General features: G+C 37.8%; 1 protein-coding gene across 2 annotated transcripts in view; it reads right to left on the bottom strand.

The window, feature by feature from the left end:
- Nucleotides 1-24,303, bottom strand: part of PPARA (peroxisome proliferator activated receptor alpha) — a 952,408-nt gene that overhangs the window by 20,454 nt on the left and 907,651 nt on the right. For both annotated transcript variants that reach the window (XM_044088095.1, XM_044088096.1), the window contains one exon: nucleotides 2,115-2,562. In XM_044088095.1, the coding sequence (XP_043944030.1) occupies nucleotides 2,115-2,562 (448 nt within the window). The remainder of the gene's footprint in view (nucleotides 1-2,114; nucleotides 2,563-24,303) is intronic.

Below are 24,303 nucleotides of genomic sequence, written 5' to 3'. Positions count from 1 at the left end.
GTATCCTTTGAGAAGGCGACTACCCCTGTAAACTACCACATTGATAATACACCCCTAAGATTAGACCTAGTGGTCACAGATGCTTAGCTTAGCCTGACAGTATTTAACCTTGTGTGTCTTTTGATTCATGTTGTTTTGCTGTCTGCAGGATTCCAGAATTCATTCCATGCCCATCATATCTCTCAGCCTGCTCACTCAAGAGTTCAGGAAAACCAAAAAGTGATGATGGACAAAAGCCCCACAGCAGGGAGAGCTTTAGAATACTGGTATGGGATCTTGCTGTGTCTGAAGACTGTCATTCTCTGAACTGAAAGAATTTAAGTGTGATTCTAGAGAAATACATACTAAATCCAAGACTGCTTGTATCTCAGAATATGTATTCATCTCTGAGGTACAGCAGTCTTAGAATTATTATAATGTAGGCAGTGGGGATGTGAGAGTGTAGTCCCCACATTATGGGTGTAGGTGGGCTCACTCAGTGGAAAAAATGCTTTCAACACACTTCCATATTAATTTAAAAAAGATAATTAATTAATTATTCACAGTTTCAGGACTCACAGTATTGAGTTTCAAACTTCCAATAGACTGCTTACTGGTGTGATTTGCTTAAAAAGCTGGTTTACATTAGAACAAGTTTTCTGAGGAGCAAGAAGTGTACAACTGCATTGTATGTTTCAACACAAAATCATGCTGATCACATCCCATGAACTAGAATTCTGAGGCCAAATGTGGGATGACCCTGTAAAAACAGGGACATTTTTGACCTATATTGCAAGAAAAGAACTAATTTGCACATCTTTGCAGATTAACAGCTCTCCATTCTACTGCTTCATCCTTATTACCCTAAGTTGGGCTATGCTCTGCCAGTTGGGTGCAAATATTATACCATTTTGAAAGGCCACTGACTTCCTCTGGTCAAGATCTGCACAGCAGCATGATGGGGAACTTCATATCTTATATTTCTGTTTTCCTGTCTTTTACTTCTGACTTCTTTACTCTTTTCGTATATGCAACATTAGATATAAAGATGACAAACTTACTTTCTCAAACGATCCACATCTTCATGATGCCTTAAAGCTGCAGTGACCAATAATCATTTATAAATGTGCAAATCTCCACTAGTTAGATCCCAATTCATTTCCTGGAGACATATATGGGACTGGCTGACTGCTGCCAAATTTCCCTATGCTGTCTGGAGAAAGCCTGCAGGCAGCTACGCTACAGAAACAATGCACTTCACTCAGAGCTCCACCTGCTAGTACAGCCCTGGAATGTGAGTGATTCTGCCTATCACACTAGTCAACCAGTATAAATCAGGCACAAAATTTAGTCTATAAATTGTCATACTTGCATAAAAAAATTCTTAGTGATGCATGGAGAGGATATTCTGCTGCTGGTCTTCAAAAAGAAAGTGACTTTTGTAATACTTTTCAATTTCAAAGGAACACAAGTGGCACAGGCAAGGAAGCAATTGAAATGTTAGCGACAACTCTTATTAACCTCCCATTTAAAAATGCATGTTTAAAGTTTATGGTTTTTTATTTACTATAGATGCTGCTAATGCTTATCAATAACAGTTTCATAAAATTGGTTGCAGTGCTGTTAAGGATCAGAAGGTCATCATAAAAAACACTATTAAACGATGATGGCAAAATGCAGACTGCACTGACAATATGATTCCTCTGAAGGTTGCAAAAGGTTTTTGCATATATTCTTGTACTCATGTACAGTACAAGCATTTGAGACAAGTCTAAGTGCCTGAGCACTCTGATGTATCACCTACTTATGCACACTGATAACTAGCAATGCTGCCTTTGAAATTATGTTTAAATATTTTAAGTAGCTTTGAAAATCATGGACATTATATTCATTTTCTGCATCCACAAGATGTATTTTTATCACCACTAAATAGCTTGCTAATAGTAAATGTAACAACATCATCATCCACCTTGTTTGCATATAGAGTTTTATCCCCAAACTGTATTTATCACAAAGGTCAGTAAAAGTGGCCAAACTATAGAGGGGATTCATGGCATAGCAAAAGATGAATACATATGTATGATTTAAAGAATGCTATGTAGTGTAGGTAGATTTGTTATTCAGCTTCAACTTACCTCCACAGCAAATAAGGGCAGCCACGAACAGAGCGATATCACTGTCATCTAAATGTAGTGCATTGAACTTCATCGCAAATTCAAACTTGGGCTCCATTATGTCACAAAAAGGTTTCCTTAAGCTCTTCAGAAACTCACGTGTAATGTAACCATTTCCATAGGCCACAAGTAGCCCATCTTTGTTCATAATAGATGCCAACATAGCAAACATTGCCTCATATACTCCATACTTTAATAAGGTTACTTGATCATTTAAGTCTAAATCAGGAAAACCAGGAATAGATTTTGCAAATTCTGTCAGTTCTGTTACAGTTTCTACTGACGTGCACTGACAACAGTGGAAGATTCGAACTTCTGCCTCCTTGTTTTGTATTCCATTCGCTACCATTTTTGCTACCAATGTCTTCTCTGCTAACTGAAGCGTTTCCATGTCATGTATAACAAATGGCTAAAAGTTAAAGACAAAATGATTAACACTTTCAACTGATATCTAAAACAGTAAAATAACAACTCTTGTCTTATCTGCACATTCTTATGTAAGATAGTATTGCATCCATATCCTTTGGCATATGAAAATGAAATTACAAAATATACTCACCTTCAAAATGAATGGTTGTAGTGCATTTTCTGATAAGCTCAGCAGCAGTGTCACATTTGAAGGGATGGGGCCTGTCTACATGATGATTATTTATTTATTTATTTATTTTACATTTGTTGACTGGGAAAGTCTGACTGGATGCATGTCCATTTTCAGTGGAGGCCTGGGGAGAAAAGCTCCACAGATCAAATTATAAGCAAATATTTTATGATTGACAATTCATGGGGAACAGAATTAGAGCTGCCCCAAGTAGACCGTCAGCATAGTATAATGGTCCTGAGGATGGGACCCAGCCTATTTTTGGAGTGTTTTTTCTATGTATATTAGTCTCTTTGCAAATACAGACAGACAAATGCTTACTTTTCCTCTTCTTGATGTTCAGCTCTGGAGATGACAGATTCTGAGCTGCAGTGTATGGGCCAGCAGCAGAACAGTCATAGACACACCTTACCCACTGCACTGCCATTCATTTCCCAGATCCTTCCATTCACTCCACGGCGGGTGCACTAACAAACTGTATGATGTTATAGTACACTGCCACATTATACCATATATGATCTGTTAATATTTTGATTGTTATACATTCCTATGGAATTTAAGTTCACATTTTCTGATTTAACCAGCTATTGTCTGCACTGTTTTGTAAAGAAGCACTTTATTTTGTCCTAACCTGAACAATTTATGACAAAATCAACAGTATCCATGGGAAAGAACACATTGTGCTAGTATCACACATGTGTGTATCTTACTCTGCTGGTATCTGCTAACACACTCACCAGTGCAGAAGAGTTCATAAATCATGCCCCTTATATGTTATTCCAGGACTTAATTTCTTCTGTGTTAATTCTTTGTTTCCATGTTTTCACTGTCTTTAACTTAGCCCATTCCTTGCCCCCATTTATTTTTGTTAGATTGCTATCATAAAAGTATAACAATCTTTGGGAAAGCTCCCTAATTCTGTGGTACTGACTTTGGTCCCCCTCTTTCTAAAAACTTTTCTTTCACTATAGCACCAAACAGCTTATTCATACATTAGACTTCATTACATCCAAAATTATACCCCCATTATAAATATCTGCCATAATAATCCCTTTCCTGTTAAAGTAACCTACCCTAGTACTGTAAGAGACTTCAAGGCAATCTGCTTGTACCACCGGCTCATCGTATTCCTGAGAATGTGGTTTTGCTGCAACTAGTGACCTGTTGTGAAATGGTGAAATGGTGAAATGCATAGCATTGTGCTCCAGGTGTCGTGTGGCTTAATAGGAAGTTAGAATAACATGACCACCTTCTGGACAGAAACAGAGCCTATTCTTTTTATTATATCAGACCAAATATGGCACAGTTGTAATAACAATTAGAAAATCAGGAAACAAATACACGAGGATTGCAAGAACAATTTGTAAACTACACCAAATCTAGTGAATAACAACATTCCAGAGTTGCAATAAACTTCAGATTCAACAGCTGGTAAATTAGAGAGACATACTGTTAACCATTAAATAGGCTAGTTAATTCAAATGTAGAATTCCAATGCACACACCATTTCATAAAATCCTTCATAACCAAATATTTTCAGTATTTAGAACCACTACTATTCTTTATCTGAAAGGCATTCTCTTCTTTCAGTAACTCAGAATTTAATATTTTATGGTGGAGATGCAAGTGTTCATTTCCTTTATCTCTGACATGTAATATTTTGGCATCAGCATCAATCCCTTCTCCCCATTTTTGTACATGAGGTCAAGGTGTCACATTAACAGTGATCATCACCTTTTGCCAATGTTCACAACTGTGAGTGGCTAACCCTGCCATGGTCATTCTTTCATACCACAAACATGCACAGTCACACCTACAGCCAAATTATAGTATTCAGTCCACCATCTTTCAGGGTCTAAAATTACTGAATATCCAAATTAGAAATTGAAATATTAAAGCCTGATATTAAACCAAATAATTGGGTCATCTTTGGCTACCATAAAAAGTAGAAAAACCTAGACATAATTGCAGCCTGGAACAGTGAGGTTAGGTACAAACCTGTATGTCACCCATGGACAGCCAACTGCCTCAAAGGCAAGACCGAGGAAGTTAGAATTGGAGAGTCCAGCTCTACAAAGAGGCCATTCACAAGTGGAGTCCCACAGGGATCGGTCCTGGGACCACTCCTTTTTGGCATTTACTTCTCTGAAGTCAAGGCCAAAGTCATTGGCCTCTGGGAAACTACATTTGCAGATGACTGCAAATTAGGAGCTGTCACTAAATCCCACAATGACACAAATGTTTTCAGGGAGGGCTGACACAAACAATTGGTGTCACAGCCATAGAATAAAACTAAATGCCAAGAAATGCACAATAGTATCCTTTGGGATGTCATCCACCCCTTGTAATTATTATACTGACAACAAACCCCTTAGAGCTGACCTGGTAGTCAGGGACTTAGGGACACGCATAGTAATCTAACCTTTAGCCATCATGTGTCTACAGTATTGAGGAAATCATTCTAAGTTGCACAATTTATAAACAAAGGTATGGCATCTAGGTCCAAGGAAGTCATTGTTCCACTCTATTCTGCATTAATCAGAACTGTCATTGAGTACAATGCTCCCTTTGCTATTTACCTAACCAGGTATACCCAACAACTGGAATGTCCACAGAGATTCCTCACTAAAAGAATACAAGCTGTAAGTAACATATCCTATGCAGACTGCCTCAAGACCATATCCCTGTATTCTGTCTCCTACAGGCTGTTGAGGGAAGATCTATGTCTGGCATACAGGGCATTGTCAGACCCCACTCTGAGGGACCTTCTGCACATCTGCAAAACAAACCGCACCAAAATTACCTGTTCTAAAGACTTAAACCCTGCCTGTGATGTAAATATGGAGAGACAGGTATGTATCGCAGAAACTACCTTGTCTCTGAAACAGGCTCCCCATCCATGTGAAGCAAAGTTCCTTCCTAACCCAATTCAAGTGCAACTTGGACAATTGGATGGGGATCAAGAAATTCATCCCTGGTTTGGCACTTATGTCTTTATTGGACACATGCAACCTGAAAATGGTTAATCTCCCAGGCCCCTGCTTATAAATGTTTCATCTCCCAAGCCCCTGCTTGCACTTATCAAGGGTACCAAAACTTGTCAGAGATTTAGGATGCATGGCTAGGCTTATAGGGCCATTGTGGTCATTAGCCTAGTAAACACCTATAATATTTCTTATTTGTTTAGGGTCAATGGAGTGATGCCTTCAGGCATCCACATTTCACAGTTCACAGGCAAATTGATAATTGCAAAACCATGTTACATACAAGCTACAAAATTGTGTGAGCATAACTCATTTATTACAGGTGCGGAGTTAGAATAATACCCAAGGGCAGTGCCATTACATCTGGTACTGAGATGAGTGTTCTTGATCATAAATATATTGATTTTAAAAGTATAACAAAATATGATCAATGATTTGAAAATAATGAGAAATTCTTCCCCACCCCATTAATTATTTTTCAGTTCAATGCCACATACATGGCCTTGTTACTATATGATGACAAGCAGTGACAGTACCTCCTTAGATGAGGCTGATGTCATTGCTTTCTGGTGCAAGTCTTGTCATTTGAGATACTATCTAACTGAGCCGACATGAAGAAGTTGCTTCTATTTTTTTGATAATTGCTGGACATTAGAGATAAATCAGTGACAGTGTTAAAAGCATATATTGCTTGCAGTGATGATGCATTTTCTTTAATAAAAATGACAATCAGGAATGGAGTTGAAAAGAGAGTAGCAAATGTTTCTCCTGTTGGCAAGCTTAGTAGCATATAGTATGTTGTACAGTACAACAATTGATAAGGTTTATTTTATTAAACAAATCTGGCAAATAATGCAGCAGGTGTGTATAAGGAACTGCCTTTTACAACCACAACAGACAGTGGCAGATCAACAACGTTTTTAGTGAGAAATCAATATATTTTTCTTAATGGTCCCAACTTATACTTTAACAACTATACAATAGTGCATACTGTGTGAAAAGGTCATGGGGTCAGACAGTAATCATCAAAGGCTTCTTTCCGTGGGAAGGCAATATATTCAGCAATGTGAACATCCTGATAAGATTGTGGGGGTTTAAAGTGAAATAAAAGATAATGATATGTGTTTGTGTGTGTACAGAACATGATGAAATATATTTCAATTGATCACAGTCAAACACTAGTGGGGATAGAGTCTGTGTATGGAAGCATCTGACTGCTATTATCATTCAGTCACAGTTTAATGACCCTCAATTTGGCTTGTCACAGGCAGCATGTTAACTGAGATGAAATATATCACAGTAGGCAGAATTTCTTTCACCTGATCACATTATGACTTTTAGAAGGACATACACAGTCATAATGTGGTTACATGATAGAAAGAAAACAATTATAAATTTTAGATGCAGGCAATTTCTGTGACTCCTTCACAATCAAAGCATGTGTACTCTGTAAATGAGGCATAACACAGGGGAACATCTGTGAGACAGGAGCTGAAAAAAATAAGTTTTGTACTTACCATAACATGCCATCTGTGTTGTCCATTTTCATTTATCCTTGACATATGGGTTTAGTTCCGATTCGGCCAACTCTACAGCTTACATGGGCCAAAAAAACTGTCAAGCCTCACCTCTACCCAAAATCCATCTCTCTCAGTTACCTTAGATTTAGTTTGCAGATTAGATTAGATATAAAGGTCATAGATAAAGAAGCTTCAATGACAACCATATCTGCTATGTCTTAATGATCACAAAAAATGATATGTTTGTTATCCATTCCACCAAAGGGTCTTTAGAGGTTGGTGGGGATGGAACGAGGGGCGTCAAGGATAAATGAAAATGGACAACATTGATGGAATGTTATGGTAAGTACATACCTTCCTTAACTGATGTTGTCAATTTTCATTTTATCCTTGACATATGGGGTTACCTTAGATCTTGAACTCACGGAAGGACATTTCTGAGCACCACTGAACCAAACAATGCTCTTCCTCTAGAGATCAAATCCAATTTGTAATGAGTAATAAAGGTATGGGGAGAAGCCCAAGTTGCTGCTGCACAAATATCATCCATTGAAGCTCTAGACTGGAAAACTGGTGCTGTGGCTACAAGATCTTGTAGAATGTGCCTTAAAAGGCCTAGGCATCAATTTTATTCTTGTCGTGATAAAAGATATACAATCCTTATGCTGGCTGGCCAAGGTCATCTTGCTGACTGGTTTACCAGATACTGCACTCGAAAAGGATACATAAAGTTGGTCGGACTTTCTTACGTCTTTCGTTCTATGTAGATAAAAATGTAACTGTTTGTGAACATCCAACAAATACAATGTTAACTTTTGTTTCTAAAATTGGGAAAAAACACTGGTAAATTAATAGTCTCATTGATATTAGACTGTGACACTACCTTAGGTAGAAAATAGGGATTTGTCCATAAGGAAACTATATCCTTGTGAAAAATCGAGTAAGGTGGTCTACATGATAAGGCTTGAATTTCTGAAATCCTTCTGGCAGAGGTTATTGCCACCAAAAATAAAGTTTTCCATGACAAATACTTTAGATCACTGTGTGGAGATGATTTGAAGGGTGAATGAACAAGGGTTTCTAACAGTAGATTTAGATTCCACTCTGGAGTAGGATCCTTAAAAGGAGGTTTCAACAAAAGTGTCCCTTTTAAAAAGGATTTGCAAAGTTTATGAGAAGCCAAGGGGCGTTCTTCCAAACCATTATGGAAATTTGAAATTGCTGCCAGTTGAATTTTATTGGTACAGTAGATGGGAAAGCTTCTGCATTGAAAAGAGAAGCTAAGAAATCTAAAATATTATCAACAGAAGCAGAAAAGGAATCAATATTTCTTTCATGAACCCAAAAGGTAAATCTCCTCCATTTACTAGTATAGAGTTTATGGGTAGAAGGCTTATGAGAAGCTAGGAGAATTTGATGTACTGGGGAAGAAAGGTTAACTTGCTTGGCAATCAGTGGAACTGGAGGAACCATGTTGTCAGCTTGAGGTTCAGAATATTTGGATGAACTAACCCCTCTGGATGAGAGAGAAGGTCTGGAGCCAGGTCCAGATTCCAAGGTGGTTGAATCAGATAAGGCCAAAGAAAGGGGAACCATATCTATCAAGGTCAATAAGGTGCAATGATAATTACTTTGTTCTTCACTTTGAGTGCTTTCTGTAAGAATTTTGGGATTAAAGGTATCCATGGGAAAGGCATATAGGACTGCAGGGGGCCAAGTGTGGAGAAGATCGTTTCTTGGTAACTTTCCCGGAGAAGGGATCAGGGCAAAGCAGTTGCTGCACTTGTTGTTCACGGCAGAGACAAATACATCACAGCAAGGATGGCCCCATTGACAGAAAATCCATTCTGTCACTGTTTGTCTGCTATCACACTGGAACTCCCCAGAATGTGCATTATCAGAAAGCAGTTGGAAGAGATCACTCACTGTCACACTCTGGCAGCTTCTTGACAAAGGAGCTAAGATTTGGTTCCTCCCTGTTTGTTGATGTACCAAACTACTGACATATTGTCTGTTTGAATCACAATTGTTTCCACAGGAAGAGCAGCTTGAAAGGCTTGCAACACTAAAAGCACTGCTCTTAAATCCAGGACATTGACATGCAAGTTGGCCTGTGTAGGGGACCAAGTGCCTCGACAGTCTTGCCCAGAAAATCTCCCCCCACCCTATCTGGGAGGCATCCGTGGTCACTATGGCCTTGGGTTCTGGAAGGACGAATGGGCAGCCCAGAAGAATTTCTTTGGAATGTATTCACCAAGCTAAACCTCTTCGGCAAGGATTGGTGATCAAAACCTGATCTGACACGGATTGGTATAGCATAGACCTTTTAGATGCCAGCAGGATGAGGATTCTCATGTGATATCATGCTAGGGAAACTAGAGTTATCACTGCTGCCATGGAACCTACAGCCTGTAAAATTAGATGAGCAGGTACTCTCTTGTTGTAAAAAATTCAGATTTTCTGAATTCTTACAGGTGGAAGGGATGCTACGGTTGATGTCGTATGTAGCAGAGTTCCTATAAACTCTAAACTCTGAGTTGGAGTCAGTTGGGAATTTTCATAATTTATAATCATTCCTAAGCATGTGCAGGTCTGGAGAACATAATCCCTTGCTTCTATCAGTTGATGCCTGGTCAGAACAGTAATGAGCTAGTCGTCCAAGTACAGAAACACCTGGAATCCTTGCATTCTCAAGTGAGCTACTACTGCTGCCATACATTTGGTGAACACCATGGGGGCTGTGGTGAGACCAAAGGGCAGCACCCTGAATTAGTAATGACCTGCTCCCAGCTAGAAGCAGAGGAACTTTCTGGAGTGCTTGTTCATTTTTATGTGATAATATGCATCCTGCAGATCTACTGAGCACATCCAGTCATCCTAATGACCTGCTCTCAGCTAGAAGCAGAGGAACTTTCTGGAGCGCTTGTTCATTTTTATGTGATAATATGCATCCTGCAGATCTACTGAGCACATCCAGTCATCCTTTTTCAGAAATGGAAGAATGGACTGTACCGTGACCATCCAGAATTTTGTTTGTTGAACCGATTTGTTCAACACACTAAGACTCAAAATTGGTCTCCAGTCCCCTGTCTTTTTTGGTACTAAAAAGAATCTTGAATAAATTCTGGATCCTCTCTGGTCTGGTGGGATTTCTTGGATGACTCTTTTGTCTAGCAGTTTTTGAATTTCTAGAACTGCTGATTCCCTTTGACTGGGTTGAACATTGTGGATGTTTTTGCATATGCGGGGATGAGGGAAAAAAGGTACAATGTAACCTCTGTAGATAATCTGTTGCATCCAAGAATCTGTCGTTATATTTAGCCAGGCATTTTGGTGTAAGGATAAGCGTCCCCAGTCTGCTTCCAGAGGAAGACAATTGGGCCTTCTTTCAGGTACACTGAAAGGGCTTACCTGGAAAGGAGTCCCTGAAGCCCTGGTTCTGTGGACCACCTCTGCCACATAGATGGCATTCTCCACTGTAGTTCCCACCTCTGCCCTTGGGGGAACTGACTCCACGTGTGTCCTTGTAAGGCCCTTATGATTTTTTGAACTGCATCTTTCCACTGCTCCTCTGATTCCTGGAAAAGGATCTTAGGGGAGTAGAAAAACATATGCCCACAGCAGAAAGGGTCTTACCATCCTTCTCACACCTGGATAATATCTCTCTAACTTTTGGGCCAAACAGCCACGATCCGTCAAAGGGTTCATTCATGAATGAAGACTTAAATGGCTCCACAAAATCATGTATATGCATCCAGGCATGTCTCCTTATGGTTACGCCTGAACCCGCTGCTCTGGTGGTCCCTATGGCTGCATGCACAATGAGCCTAATGGACGAGTTTGACACAGACTCCAGGGTGGTCAACTGGGAAGCAACTTTTTCTTGGACTCCCTCAGTTAAAGCTCTTGCTAGTGTATCCAACAGCTCCTTGATCAGATCCCTCTGAAGTATGGTGAAATGTGCCAGGAAATTCAAAGACCTTAAAGTGAAGGCCGATGAAGCTTAAATCCATTTCCCAAATCTATCCATTGCCCATAGCCCAAGACTCTTTGCTGGGTGGATGGATAGATGAAGACTCCTCAGCGAGTTCCTTTTTGGCGAAGGCCTCTTGAAGATGGGTTCAATGGTGTCTGGTACCTTCCACGGCAGCTGAGAGATTAACTGAATGAGCTTGTCAGTGGGCTGAGTCACCCAGGAGGTTGACAGGTGAGTACTGAAAGCCTGCAGGTAAACTGATTCTTCCGATGAATTTTGGGACTTCCAGTCACCCCCCCATTTCAAAATTTCTAGGATGTCTCCAAAGGAGACATCATCAGGGGGTGACTTTGGGTACCCTTCCCCTTCATCAAAATCAGTGTCTTCCATGATTGATTCCTGTGGAGAATTTAAGAGCTTCTTCTTGTAGTTCTGCTTTGGAACCTCTTCAGGGGATAGTCTGGTGAGGTATCAGAAGAACTACAAATACGAAATGCTGTAGCAAAAATCCAATGAGAGACAAACGTTGAGGAAAAAATACACCTTTATAAAAAGCAAAGCTTTTGGGTTACACACCCTTTCCTCAATACTAATACAGGTTTCATTAAAACATTCCATTTAAATAGGAGTCAATGTTAATCATATGACATGCAGCCCAAAAAAAATCATGTGACAATTACAAAACTTTAAAATTTCATACAACTAATAAAACATAATGTTTTACATATATATAATAAATTCTACAATAAACTCACATCATACAAACTCACATATAACATTTAACATAACTTAGTATGTTGTATTTTAACTAAAATAGGTTTTAATGTGACAGCAGAATTCAAGCCAGGTAAACAATCAGCTGATAGCCTTAATATCCACTCATACTCTTTAACTTCTAAAAGATTATTAATGTCACCCCCCTACCTGATATATGTACCATGTCAATAACCCTGAACTTAAATTTATGTTCATTATTATGAGTACTTATGTGTTTATATAAAGCATTCCTTTAGTTGGCCCTTCTTATCTCAGATTTATGCTCAATAATGCGTTCTTTTAGCTTCCTAGTTGTTTTTCCTACATAAAATGATGAGCACACAGTACAGGTCACTAAATAAACAACATTGTTACTAGTACAAGTTGCTACCACATTAAACCTATAAGTCTTATGCATCATGGGGTGAACAAATGTATTACCAACACTACTGCCTATGATATCACTGCAACAACTACAGTTCATACAGCTAAACATATTAAAAGAGCCTTGTTGAACATTTTTCTCATCTTTAAAATCTTTATAACATAATCTGCTCTTTAATGTTTTCATATTCCTGTAGGAAAAATACGGTTTACTACTTAGAACAGCCCTAATGTCCGCAGATGTCATTAAGACTACCCAGTATTTTTGAATAATACGTTTAACTAAATATGTCATGGTGTTGTACGTTGTCACATACCTGATTCTATCTTCCTTCAATGCACATAACTGAGAAAGGAAACAAGAATCATCAGTATTTAATCTGCTGATTCTACTAAACTGCGCCTTCACAACACTTTAAATACATGTGGGGCGAATAGTCGATCATCAAGTGCCTGCAGTCTATCAAGCATTTGCTGATAAAAATTAAGCATAGTGTTGAAACAAGGCATATCCATGATTTCAGTCTCCATATTCATTATCTCTTCCTTCAGTTATTTCTCATTATTTGAAAAAAAGTCATTCATAAGGACTTAATTTAATGTTTAACTGGTTTGCCTAAATTTACTGTCATAAAACTTCCACAATAAGGTGCTACTTATCTGCCTGATATACTTCGGCGATAAGCTCTCTGGAAGGTCTGCACACAATCTTCTGACTGGTTCTGCTCCGCCTACCCCATATCCCACCCACCCCCAGTGCCCTTACACTTATACCTCCCTAACCACACCCCCTCCCTGAGCCATCCTATCCCCTGTAACTATTCATTAATATAACTCCTTTCTCGTCTCTCCTTAACTACCTTATCTATTATCTCTCTCTTAATTACTATAACCCCACCTCATCCCTCCTAATTTTACTCTATCTACTCCCTCTCTCCTAACACCTACCTTTCACTTATACTCATAACTACTCCTCTCAGGAAAACCATTACCTTTCCTATACTTTAACTTGCTTTTTACATATTAACCCTACCTCCTAGGGCTTACAACTTTTCTTAGCAATATGTCTCTCATATCTAAAACTATACTAACTAAACTAATATTCACATACATATGTTCTCTATGCTTAACCTTCAGCTATCTCCTTACTTCTTATGAAAGAGCTAATTATTTCCACTTTACTGTCACAGACAAACAGCCTTCCAACATCCTAGCAATACTTATACTCATTCAAACATTATAAGCACCCCCAACTACCTACTACCCAAATACCATCGACATACACACATTAACTTCAACAATCCAAGCATAAGGAGGCTAAAATACCTAACCAATTTCTCATGCAAACCATCACTTGAACTAAAAATGCCAATCCTTAGTGATGGTGACATCCACCCTAACCCAGGACCAACTAACAACTCTACTCACATAACTTATAATATCTCATACTCTACCCCACCTACACTAACCACTGTTTCTAACGCCTTACTTATTGGACATCTCAATATCCGAAGTATTAACAATAAGATTGCCCATCTCCATGCCCTCCTTGATACTCACTCCTTTGACATTCTCTGTCTTACTGAAACTTGGCTGAAACCTGGTACTAAAGACAATGCAATACTTCCCCCTGGATATAACATTTTGAGAATGGACCGCTTAAAACGTAAGGGTGGAGGAGTAGCACTTCTGTTTAAAATTGGACTAAAAATCTCCTCACAACCTTTCAACCCATTAAATGATAATAAAGCTGAAATCCTTACTTCTAAACTACAACTAAACCCTAATAAATCAATCTATATCATCTGTATCTACCTACCTCCTGGCAATAATTACACTAAAATTGAGAATACCCTAAGTTGTATATCTTCTTCCTACCCACAAGAAACAATTATTTTAGGAGACTTTAATTGTGATTGGTCCTCTGTCAATACAAATAATCCTTCATCTCATATAAATCTTCATGGCTTTACTCAGACAATCAATAATCCCACAAGAATCAATAAACCCAATAACAAAGAAAGTATTTTAGACTGGAATCTTACTAACAAACTGCAACAAACATATACAGTAGGAACTTTGCCTGATGATGTAAGTGATCATTCCTTAACTTACATCATAAGACAAACGAGTGACATTAATTACACCCCTACCTCCAGGGTCTCACATAGCAATAAACACTTCAACCTATTGTTATTCCAAAATGAACTAAAAGCCTGTAACTGGAATCTTCTAAAAACCCTAACCCTTGAAGATGCTATCAATTACTTCAATACCAAATTCCTATCAATCCTTGACCAACATGCTCCAAAACGATCTGTCAGAGTTAAATCTAAACCTGCCCCCTGGCTGTCCAAAGAGACAAGACAAAAAATACTACTTAGGAATAAATCTTGGGCTAAATGGAGAACTAAAAAAACTATTTCAGACCATCAAACCTTTAGACAGTTAAAAATAGCACTAAAAAAGCTGTTTTTACAGATAAAAAGAACTATTACTGTAAACTACAGCAAACTCATCATAACAACCCCAAAAGGTTCTGGTCAACCTTAAATTCGCTCCTACACCCAGGCCACTCTAGTACACCTTCCCCTTTAGGGGCCGAAAAGAATACCTCACACCAAACTGCCAATGCCTTTAACTCCTTTTTGACAGACACCATTAATTCACTAGCAAGTCAACTTACTATAGACAAATCTAACCCTCCCACCTGTATATCTGCTAATCTCCCCATATTTCAACTATAACTTATCTCTACTTCCTACATCCTAAAACTTATCCAAAAACTCAATCCTTGTACCCCATCTGCAGATCAGTTACCATCTGAATACCTTCAAAAAGCAGCAGAAGCAGTAGCTTATCCCATATCCCTCCTTATAAACAGAACCATCAAAGAAGGAACCATCCCTGCTATCTGGAAAATTTCCCACATAATCCCATTACATAAAGGAGGCAGCTCAAACGAGTATTCTAACTACAGACCTATAGCACTCATCACCCTTAGCAAAAATTATGGAGAAATCTATTCATCATCAGCTAATGTACCACTTAACTCAATATAACTTACTAGCCAACTGCCAACATGGCTTTAGGTCATTTCATAGCACTACCACAGTTTTCCTATCCTTTATCGAGTGTATCAATAGAAACCGCAATAATAGTATCCTGTCATCCGCACTCTTCATAGACCTGTCAAAAGCCTTTGACATGGTAAACCACCATATGCTCTTAAAAACCCTTGAATCTCTCTCTCTAGATACCAAAGCTGTTCAATGGTTTACTTCCTACCTAAATAACAGGCAACAGGCTTTTCTCTGGGAAAACACACTTTCATCCCTTCTGCCAGTCTCTCTTGGAGTACCACAAGGTTCCATCCTAGGTCCTCTCCTCTTCTCTTTATTCATAAATGACTTACATGTAGCAATACCTCAAGCTACATGTATTCAATATGCAGACGACTCAACACTCATATGCTCTGCAAACACCTCCTCCGAACTACAAACCCTAACACAGAATATATTTAGCACAGTTGAGGCATGGTTCTTGAAACGCTTCCTCCTTTTTAATGCCAATAAAACCAAACTCCTGCTCTTCAGGCCTAATAGTAAGTCCCCCCTCTTAGACTTCTCTATTACTTCCAATAATGGTACACATATAGTCCCTGACTCTACCACTAAACTGTTAGGTATTATAATTGACAATAACCTCACTTTTGATAACCACATTAATAACAGTATTAAAATCGTAAATAGAAAACTTGGCTCCTTATACAGAATTAAAACCTTTCTAACTCCACAGGCCAAAATTACACTCGCTCACTCTCATTTTATTTCTACTCTTCTTTATGCCTCACCCATATACACTAAAGAAAAATAACCTCACTAAACTAGCAAATGCATACAATAGCATTGCTAGATTTGCTAATGGAAACCCATTTAGAACTCACCACTGTCAGAATCTACTACAACTAAACTGGCTAGAACTGAAAAATACACTATTACTCTCCCAACTTACCTTTGTTCACAGGATATTTCACCAACCAAAAAATACCCCTATACTTTCTGACCTTATTTCTCCCTATTCTAATCTAAATTCACTACGCTCCTCTAATAAACTTCTTGTGAAGTTAAGTAAGTCCAATAACATAGCAGGTGACTCACTATTCTCCAACACCATAGGTAAATACTGGAATCTTCTACCTACCACTCTAACTTTTACATCATCACCCTTCCTCTTTAAACAAAAGCTCAAACAACATCTAAAAACACTCTGGCTATGCCCATGCATCAATCCCGACTAATCTTATGATTCTACTAATTACTCTTCTCATAATCACCCTCTCTTACCTCTCTCTACTCACTACCTAGAGTAGACGATCTCAAAAACACCCTTGTTAATTAGCCTCTGATATGAATTAATATAGAACGTTGTATGGTTTATATTTACTTAATCAATTATACTCTTCATGAATGTTTTACTAAAGTATAACTTCCCTATTCTTATACTGTAAATAAAAGTAAATGTCCTTCCTAGTATAAATTTTCAACTAGTATATTTTAGATTGAACCTTATTTCTGTTTGTATTTTTACTAACTACTTGCTTTCTTTATGTAATGACTTGTTTGTATTAACTTCAATGTGGAGCTTTTGTCCCCCGGCCTCTGCTGAAAATGGAAATAAATCCAGTTGGACTAGCCCGGTAAACAAATGTAAAATAAAATAAAATAATTTAATTGCTGCCACCGCTTTAACAAATCCGGATAGGCATTGCCATACGAGGGCATCTTTAGAGCTCTGAAGCCCCGTGGCACTATACCTCTATCCAGATAAGCCATAAAACTAAAGCGTTGCCACTGCAGGCGCTTGAATGCACCCACCTTCCTCTCTAGCAGTTGTAACTTCTTACCAAAGTCTGCCGAGTTTTCTGTGGTCATAGAACAGACAGCATCACAGTCCATAGATGGTGTTTCAATTTTTTACTGTTCCCTGTCCTACCATACCACAATTATATGGTATACCGAAGATCCATAAATCACTAAGGGACCCCCCAATGCGACCTATTGTTTCTGGTAATGGTTGGCTCACTGAGCCTATTTCAGTTTACCTACAGAAACAGTTGCACCCTTTTTTAGTGCAATGTAACACTGTGTTGAAAGACACTACAGATTTTATTATTAAACTAAGATATTGGTTTAATAGTTTAAATACTGATATTATCCATAGAGGGGAATTCCTGTTTGTGACTTTGGATATTTCATCTTTATTTACGGTTATACCAAATGAGTACAGAATTACTTCTATTCGTGAGTTTTTGACTATGCAGTCCTCGTTGTCAGCAAGGAATATAGAGAATATCTACTCTTTATTGGACATAGCATTAACTAATAATGTTTTTTTGTTTAACAAACAGTTTTACTTGCAACTTACCGGTGTAGCAATGGGCACACCGGTAGCTAACACTTATGCAAATCTAGTTTTATTTCAGTGGGATAACAGCACTAATTTTTTGAATAAAAATGTTTGCTTTTATCACTGATTTGTGGATGATTGCTTTTTAATTTGGAAAGACTCTCCTGTAGAACTAATTGAATATATACAATTTTTGAATAGTACTACTGATTTTTTAAAATTCAAAAACGAATATTCAGATAATTCCATAACCTTTTTAGATCTTAAGGTTGTGTTGAAGGAAGGTTCGATTAACACCACAGTGTATAAAAAAGAGGTCCATGCGGGCAGGTATATACACAACACCAGCATGCACACCCCACATGTATTAAAGGTGTTGTGAAGGTGCAGTTTAGTAGAATTAGCAGATTAAATACTGATGATTCTTGTTTCCTTTCTCAGTTAAATAAAACGCTGGATGAGTTTGTAAGTAGCGGTTATGATCTTGAATCAATATTGCCTATTAAAGCTAATATTATAGCTGATAGACAGACAAAATTGAAACCAATCTTTTTGTCATTAGATGAATCGGTATTTGACTCTAATAAGAGTGCATTGAAGGAAGATAGAATCAGGTATGTGACAACGTACAACACCATGACATATTTAGTTAAATGTATTATTCAAAAATACTGGGTAGTCTTAATGGCGTCTGCGGACATTAGGGCTGTTCTAAGTAGTAGACCGTATTTTTCTTACAAGAATATGAAAACATTAAAGAGCAGATTATGTTATACAGATCTTAAAGATGAGAAAAATGTTCAACAAGGCTCTTTTAAATATGGTACGTTTAGTTGTATGAACTGTAGTGGTTGCAGTGATATCATAGGCAGTAGTGTTGATAATACATTTGTTCACCCCATGACGCATAAGACTTATAAGTTTAATGTGGTAGCAACTTGTACTAGTAACAATGTTGTTTATTTAGTGACCTGTACTGTATGCTCATCATTTTATGTAGGAAAAACAACTAGGAAGCTAAAAGAACGCATTATTGAGCATAAATCTGAGATAAGAAGGGCAAACTAAAGGAATGCTTTATATAAACACATAAGTACTCATAATAATGAACATAAATTTAAGTTCAGGGTTATTGACATGGTACATATATCAGGTAGGGGGGTGACATTAATAATCTTTTAGAAGTTAAAGAGTATGAGTGGATATTAAGGCTATCAGCTGATTTTTTACCTGGTTTGAATTCTGCTGTCACATTAAAACCTATTTTAGTTAAAATACAATGTACAATGTAAGTTATGTTAAGTGTTATATGTGAGTTTGTATGATGCGAGTTTATTGTAGAATTTATTATATATATGTAAAACATTATGTTTTATTTTGTATGAAATTTTAAAGTTTTGTAATTGTCACATGATTTTTTTTGGGCTGCATGTCATGTGATTAACATCGATTCCTATTTGAATGGAATGTTTTAATGAAACCTGTATTAGTATTGAGAAAGGGTGTGTAACCCAAAAGCTTTGCTGTTTATAAAGGTGTATTTTTTCCTCAACGTTTATGTCTCAGAGGTATCAGAAGATCTGCATCTGAGGTTCCAGAGGATTTAGCACTCGCTGCTCCAGTGGAGACATAGGACAAATAACTGAGCATCAAGAAGGTATTTGCTCCGAGGAGGAAGGGGCCGACTGAGTGAATGCAATAGACAATGCCCTCTCTCCATAGCTTTGGTGCCTGACCCCCCCCCCCAAAGAGGGAAGGGAGCCTGAAACTGAGAGAGACTGCCTCAGAACCATGGTTACTCCCTGCTCTGATGATACATCCCCCAAGACAGAAGCTGGAGCCGAACTGAAATGTGCAGATGCTCCAAGGTGGAGGGACAGCTCCGAAAAAATTGGAGTCGACTCCTGCTCCTCAGAGCTGACAGAGCAGACACAGTCCCCCGAGGTCTCTGGATCCAAAAGACCCAAAGAACTCAGAGCAATAAATGGTTCTTTAGGTAGAGAGATCTCCAGAACCAATACAGTCCGTGCCGGATGACTCAGAGCTGGAAACTCTAACACCTCAGACGAGGTCAGAGGAGGAGTAGTTAAAGGAGTGTAAGAAGGTTCGGCTCTTAAACCCATGAGGATTGGAGTGAAAGGGAATCCTATAAATCCTCTCACCCACAAAATTTTATTCACCAGTCTCTCCACGTCAACTTTTGTAAGACTTTTGGTGGAATGGATGGACATAACAGAGGGTAATTTAGGCCTTTGCAAGAAAACTTTGGGTAAGCTACCCACAAAAGGATCAACTGATGGTGAGTAAGTTTTTCTAGGTAAAATTCTTTCTGTATTGTATCAATACTCTGCGCCAATGTAGTCGGCATCGAGGAACAACCAGGAAGCAATACTTCTTGCACCGAAGACTAAATTTGTTGGCTTTGGAATCAGCTGTAGTAGTTGGTACCAAAGTCTTAGATCTGGAATCCATTGGATTCAAAGAACTTTTAGTAACTGAGGATCTAGATTTTTTATGCGTCAGTGCTGAAGGAGAAGATGGTACCGACAGGCTTCTCTTTCTGGCCTTCTCCATGGAGTACGAGGAAGAAGGCGAAGAAATATCAGTTTTATTTTTGTTGTGAGAAGATATGGCCTCTTCAAAGGTGGCAGGAAACAAACCTTTCAGGATTAATTTGTTTTTCCTTTCAACCACGGCCCTATGACTAATATCATGGCAAAAACTGTAATCTTCCAGTAAGTGGACAAGACCCAAATAATAAACACACAAAAGGTAAAAGTCTGAGATTGGGATCTTATGGCCACACTTTTGGCAATTCTAGAAGACAGAAGGACCCTTAGTTTTTCAGTCATAACAAAAAAGGCTAGAAAGGCACACCACACTTACACCAGAAAGAAGGGGACAGCACACACATTCAAGCAAGGAAACTAGACAGGAAAGTTTTTTTTTTTTTTTTTTTTTTTTTTTTTAACAAAGGAGAGAGAGTGAAAGGGACGATCAACAATGACAGTATAAGGTACATAAAAGTGTATATCGACGATGATAGAGGGTGCACAGAAGTGTACAGAAAGTTTTTTTTTTTTAATAGGGGACAGAGAAGAGAGATAGTGAAAGGGACTACCAACAATGATAACACAGGATACACAGAAGTGTATGGAAAAGGGAGTGTGAATAAACTATAAGGGTAGAAAGGTAGCAATACAGGAAAAACATAGTGAAAGATACAGTTATTACAAGACAATAACAGCAGAAAAAGGGAAAATGTGAACAAAAATTATCGGAAAAATTTACTTAGCTTGAGAGCTATGGTGAACACATCTGCGGAAAAGCAGCAAATGAGATCTGAGGTAACTGGAAGAGACAGATTGTGGAGAGAGGTAAGGCTTGAGAGTTTTTGGACCACACGAGTGGCCTAGTCAGTCCCAATAATCTGAATCAAACCCATATCTCAAGGATAAAATGAAAATTGACAACATCAGAGTTATTATTTAGAGGTGAAGACGTTCCCATGTTTTGGCTTTCAGAATAATTACTTTATCATAGCTTCAAAATATACCAACTGCAGTTTTTCATCAATTAGACCCTAGCAACCTGCAAATGTCTTTAGATTTCATTGACAGCAACATGAACATTTTCCCCTTCCTCATGAGGCAAATACAAAATAAAAAGCAGCAGTCTCAAGTAGCACAACAGGTACCACACTTGCCTTTGGTGCTAGAATACCAGAAGTCTGTGGGTTTTACTCCCACAGCAACTGGATGGACTAATTTCCAATACTGATACTGTACTGCATCATAAGGGGGTTCTATACTCCTTACTGTTTTCTCTTTCAGATGAGATTTTAAATAGAGACTCCAACTGCTTAAGCTGGTGGTAGCTCAAGTGGATGTAACAAATCTCATTGCATGATTGCCAGTATTAACACCACTTTGGGTTTCCCCTGAAAAGAGGTCATTGACCTAGTAGGGTAAACCAGTCAACAAAGTGTAATAATAAATAAATAAAACTTATAACTGTACTGTGTTTTTGTAACACTGGGATTAAAACCGATCTTTATTTTTCCAAAAAAGTGATGTTTTCAAGCTTTTGAAATACCCAGACAGTAAAAATGTATTATCAACAATTGTAAAATGGACCTAAAAAGTCAGGCTACAGCTCTTTCATTATATTTGGTCCAAAAAGTAAAACTTTAGTATAGTTTATAATCGCATTCTAAATTATGCTGCTCCAAAAAGTTATAGAAAATCAAACAATTTCAAAGATAAAATACTGCATTGAAATGAACAAAAAAACAGGCTTACATAGCATTAGAATACATCAGTATGCCAAAACTCAATATATTCAGTTTCAGTAAGCAGCAGGCATAAAGTGTGTATCTTTCCTTTGGATTGAGTTATGTAGTGAGTTGGATTTACATTAGAAGTTAAGGTTGTATGGATTTCTTCATAAAGGAGCTTATTCTGCTAATGGAAGCATCAGTAAAATCCATGCACTGACATGAGCCAAATCGCCTAGCCAAATTCATAGTTGACAGAGTAATTTTTTTAAAACATTTTACTGAATTATCACTTGTGACATAGGCAAATTTACATTTATAAACTAAGGTTATGGATTACCTGTACATTGAAGGACTTAGTAGAGAAAAACTAGCTTGATAACATCACAGCAGGATAGAGCAATGGATCCTCAAATTAAGGAAAAAGCAGTGGAGTAGGAAACATCTGATCAATTGCCATATGAAAATACTCTGGAGCCTTTCACAGGAAACCAGTACAAACATTCAGCTGGAGTTGCACAGCAAGAGAAGGAACAGGAAACTGTGACAACTCTGACTCAGTCAACATTGTGGAGTGACAGGCAAGCGAGTCCTTATATGAAAGAGCAACGGATGGTACAGGATGAAACTGAAGAGAATGTGGCACAGGTAGATGCTATGGAACTTTCTGTAGAATGTCCGCAGGAAATGGAAAACAAGGGATGTGCCCTCAGTTTAGAAGAAACTAAGAGAAGAGCTGCTTGATTTAATACAGATAGACACACATATTAAGATCAGTGAAAGAAACAGACCTCAGAAGTCAATAAAACCCCAAAAGTTAGAAGTCTGATAAAACAAATGAACACAGTAATTAGGACTGTTCATAGGGATTCATACGATATAACAGAAATAACTAGGATATATTACTGTGCAACTAAATTAATAACAGATAAAGTCTTACCACAAAAAAACCCAGGGCAGTAAGGAAAAGTAAAGGGAGAAATCAGATGTTATCATGGAAGTATCAAATAGAGAAAACTATAAAGCAATTAAGACAAGAGGTGTCACTGTTAGAAAAGTATAGAAGAGGAAACAGATCAACAAAAATACTTAGAAAGATAAACGTGATAAAGGCAATGTGCATTATCAGAACAGATCACAATCTATTATACAATATTACAAATAATAAACTAAAAATATCAGCACACACAGAAAAACTTAGAAGATATGCAGATAAATATAAAGGAAAACTGCAAAATAAGTAATTCATCAATGAGCAAAAACGTATTACAGAGAATTGGGAAACAAGGCAAAAGGGATTGAAACACCACCAAAAAAGAAGAAATAGATACACTTTGGAAATATCTATAAAGATCCTATGGAACACAACAAAGATGCTACATGGATAGAAGAATTAAAAGAAAAAATAAGTTCAAATGTACAGGATGTGAAATGGGATGACGTAACGGCCAGACAGATTGAAACAATGCTAAGAGAAATTCCTAATTGGAAAACCCCAGGCCCAGATACAGTATCTAACTTCTGGCTAAAAGTATTAACCTCTTTACATGAAGATTTAGCCATGAGTAAGAACTATTTATATGCGCACCCCAAACAGACACCAACCTGGTTAACCGGAAAAACAATCTTCATACTTAAGAGCAAACCTGCAAGCTGTCTTAAAAAGTATAGACCAATAGCTTGCCTTTTAATGATGTATAAAATATACACAGGAATTGATGCTGACAGAGTTTACAGTAACTTAGAAGAAAACTCAATCATGGCAACAAACAAAAGGGCAATAAAGGAAAAGTAATATGAACAAATGATCATTTCCTGTTAAATAAATTCATAATGGAAAACAGTAAAACAGGGAAGAATCTAAGAATGGCATTGATAGACTAGAAAAAAAGTGTTTGACAGCATTCCACATTCACGGATAAAAGATTGCTTAAAAATGTATATGATGCATCCTACTCTGATTGATTATGTTACAGCAACCATGACATATAGTGGCAAACCACTTTGCAGTTAAGCCATGATAAAGGACATATTATTATTCCAGAGATAAATCTGCTCTTTTGTCATGCCCTTAACGCATTAAGCTGCCTACTTAACAGATTAGGTCATGGCTATAATCTGGCCCTGAGAAAACAACAAAATGTAAAGACTACTCACCTTCTTTTTGTGGATGATTTAAAACAGTATAGTTCATCAGATGAGGTATTGAAAGCACAAAGTACAGTTGTGTACACTTACCATAAATGT

This window comes from Protopterus annectens, chromosome 11.part0 (genome assembly GCF_019279795.1).
Source record: "Protopterus annectens isolate FY-2018-M chromosome 11.part0, PAN1.0, whole genome shotgun sequence".
Classification (NCBI taxonomy): Eukaryota; Metazoa; Chordata; order Ceratodontiformes; family Protopteridae; genus Protopterus; species Protopterus annectens.
Note: the sequence above shows the minus strand (reverse complement) of the source record. Positions and strands in the feature narration are given on the sequence as shown.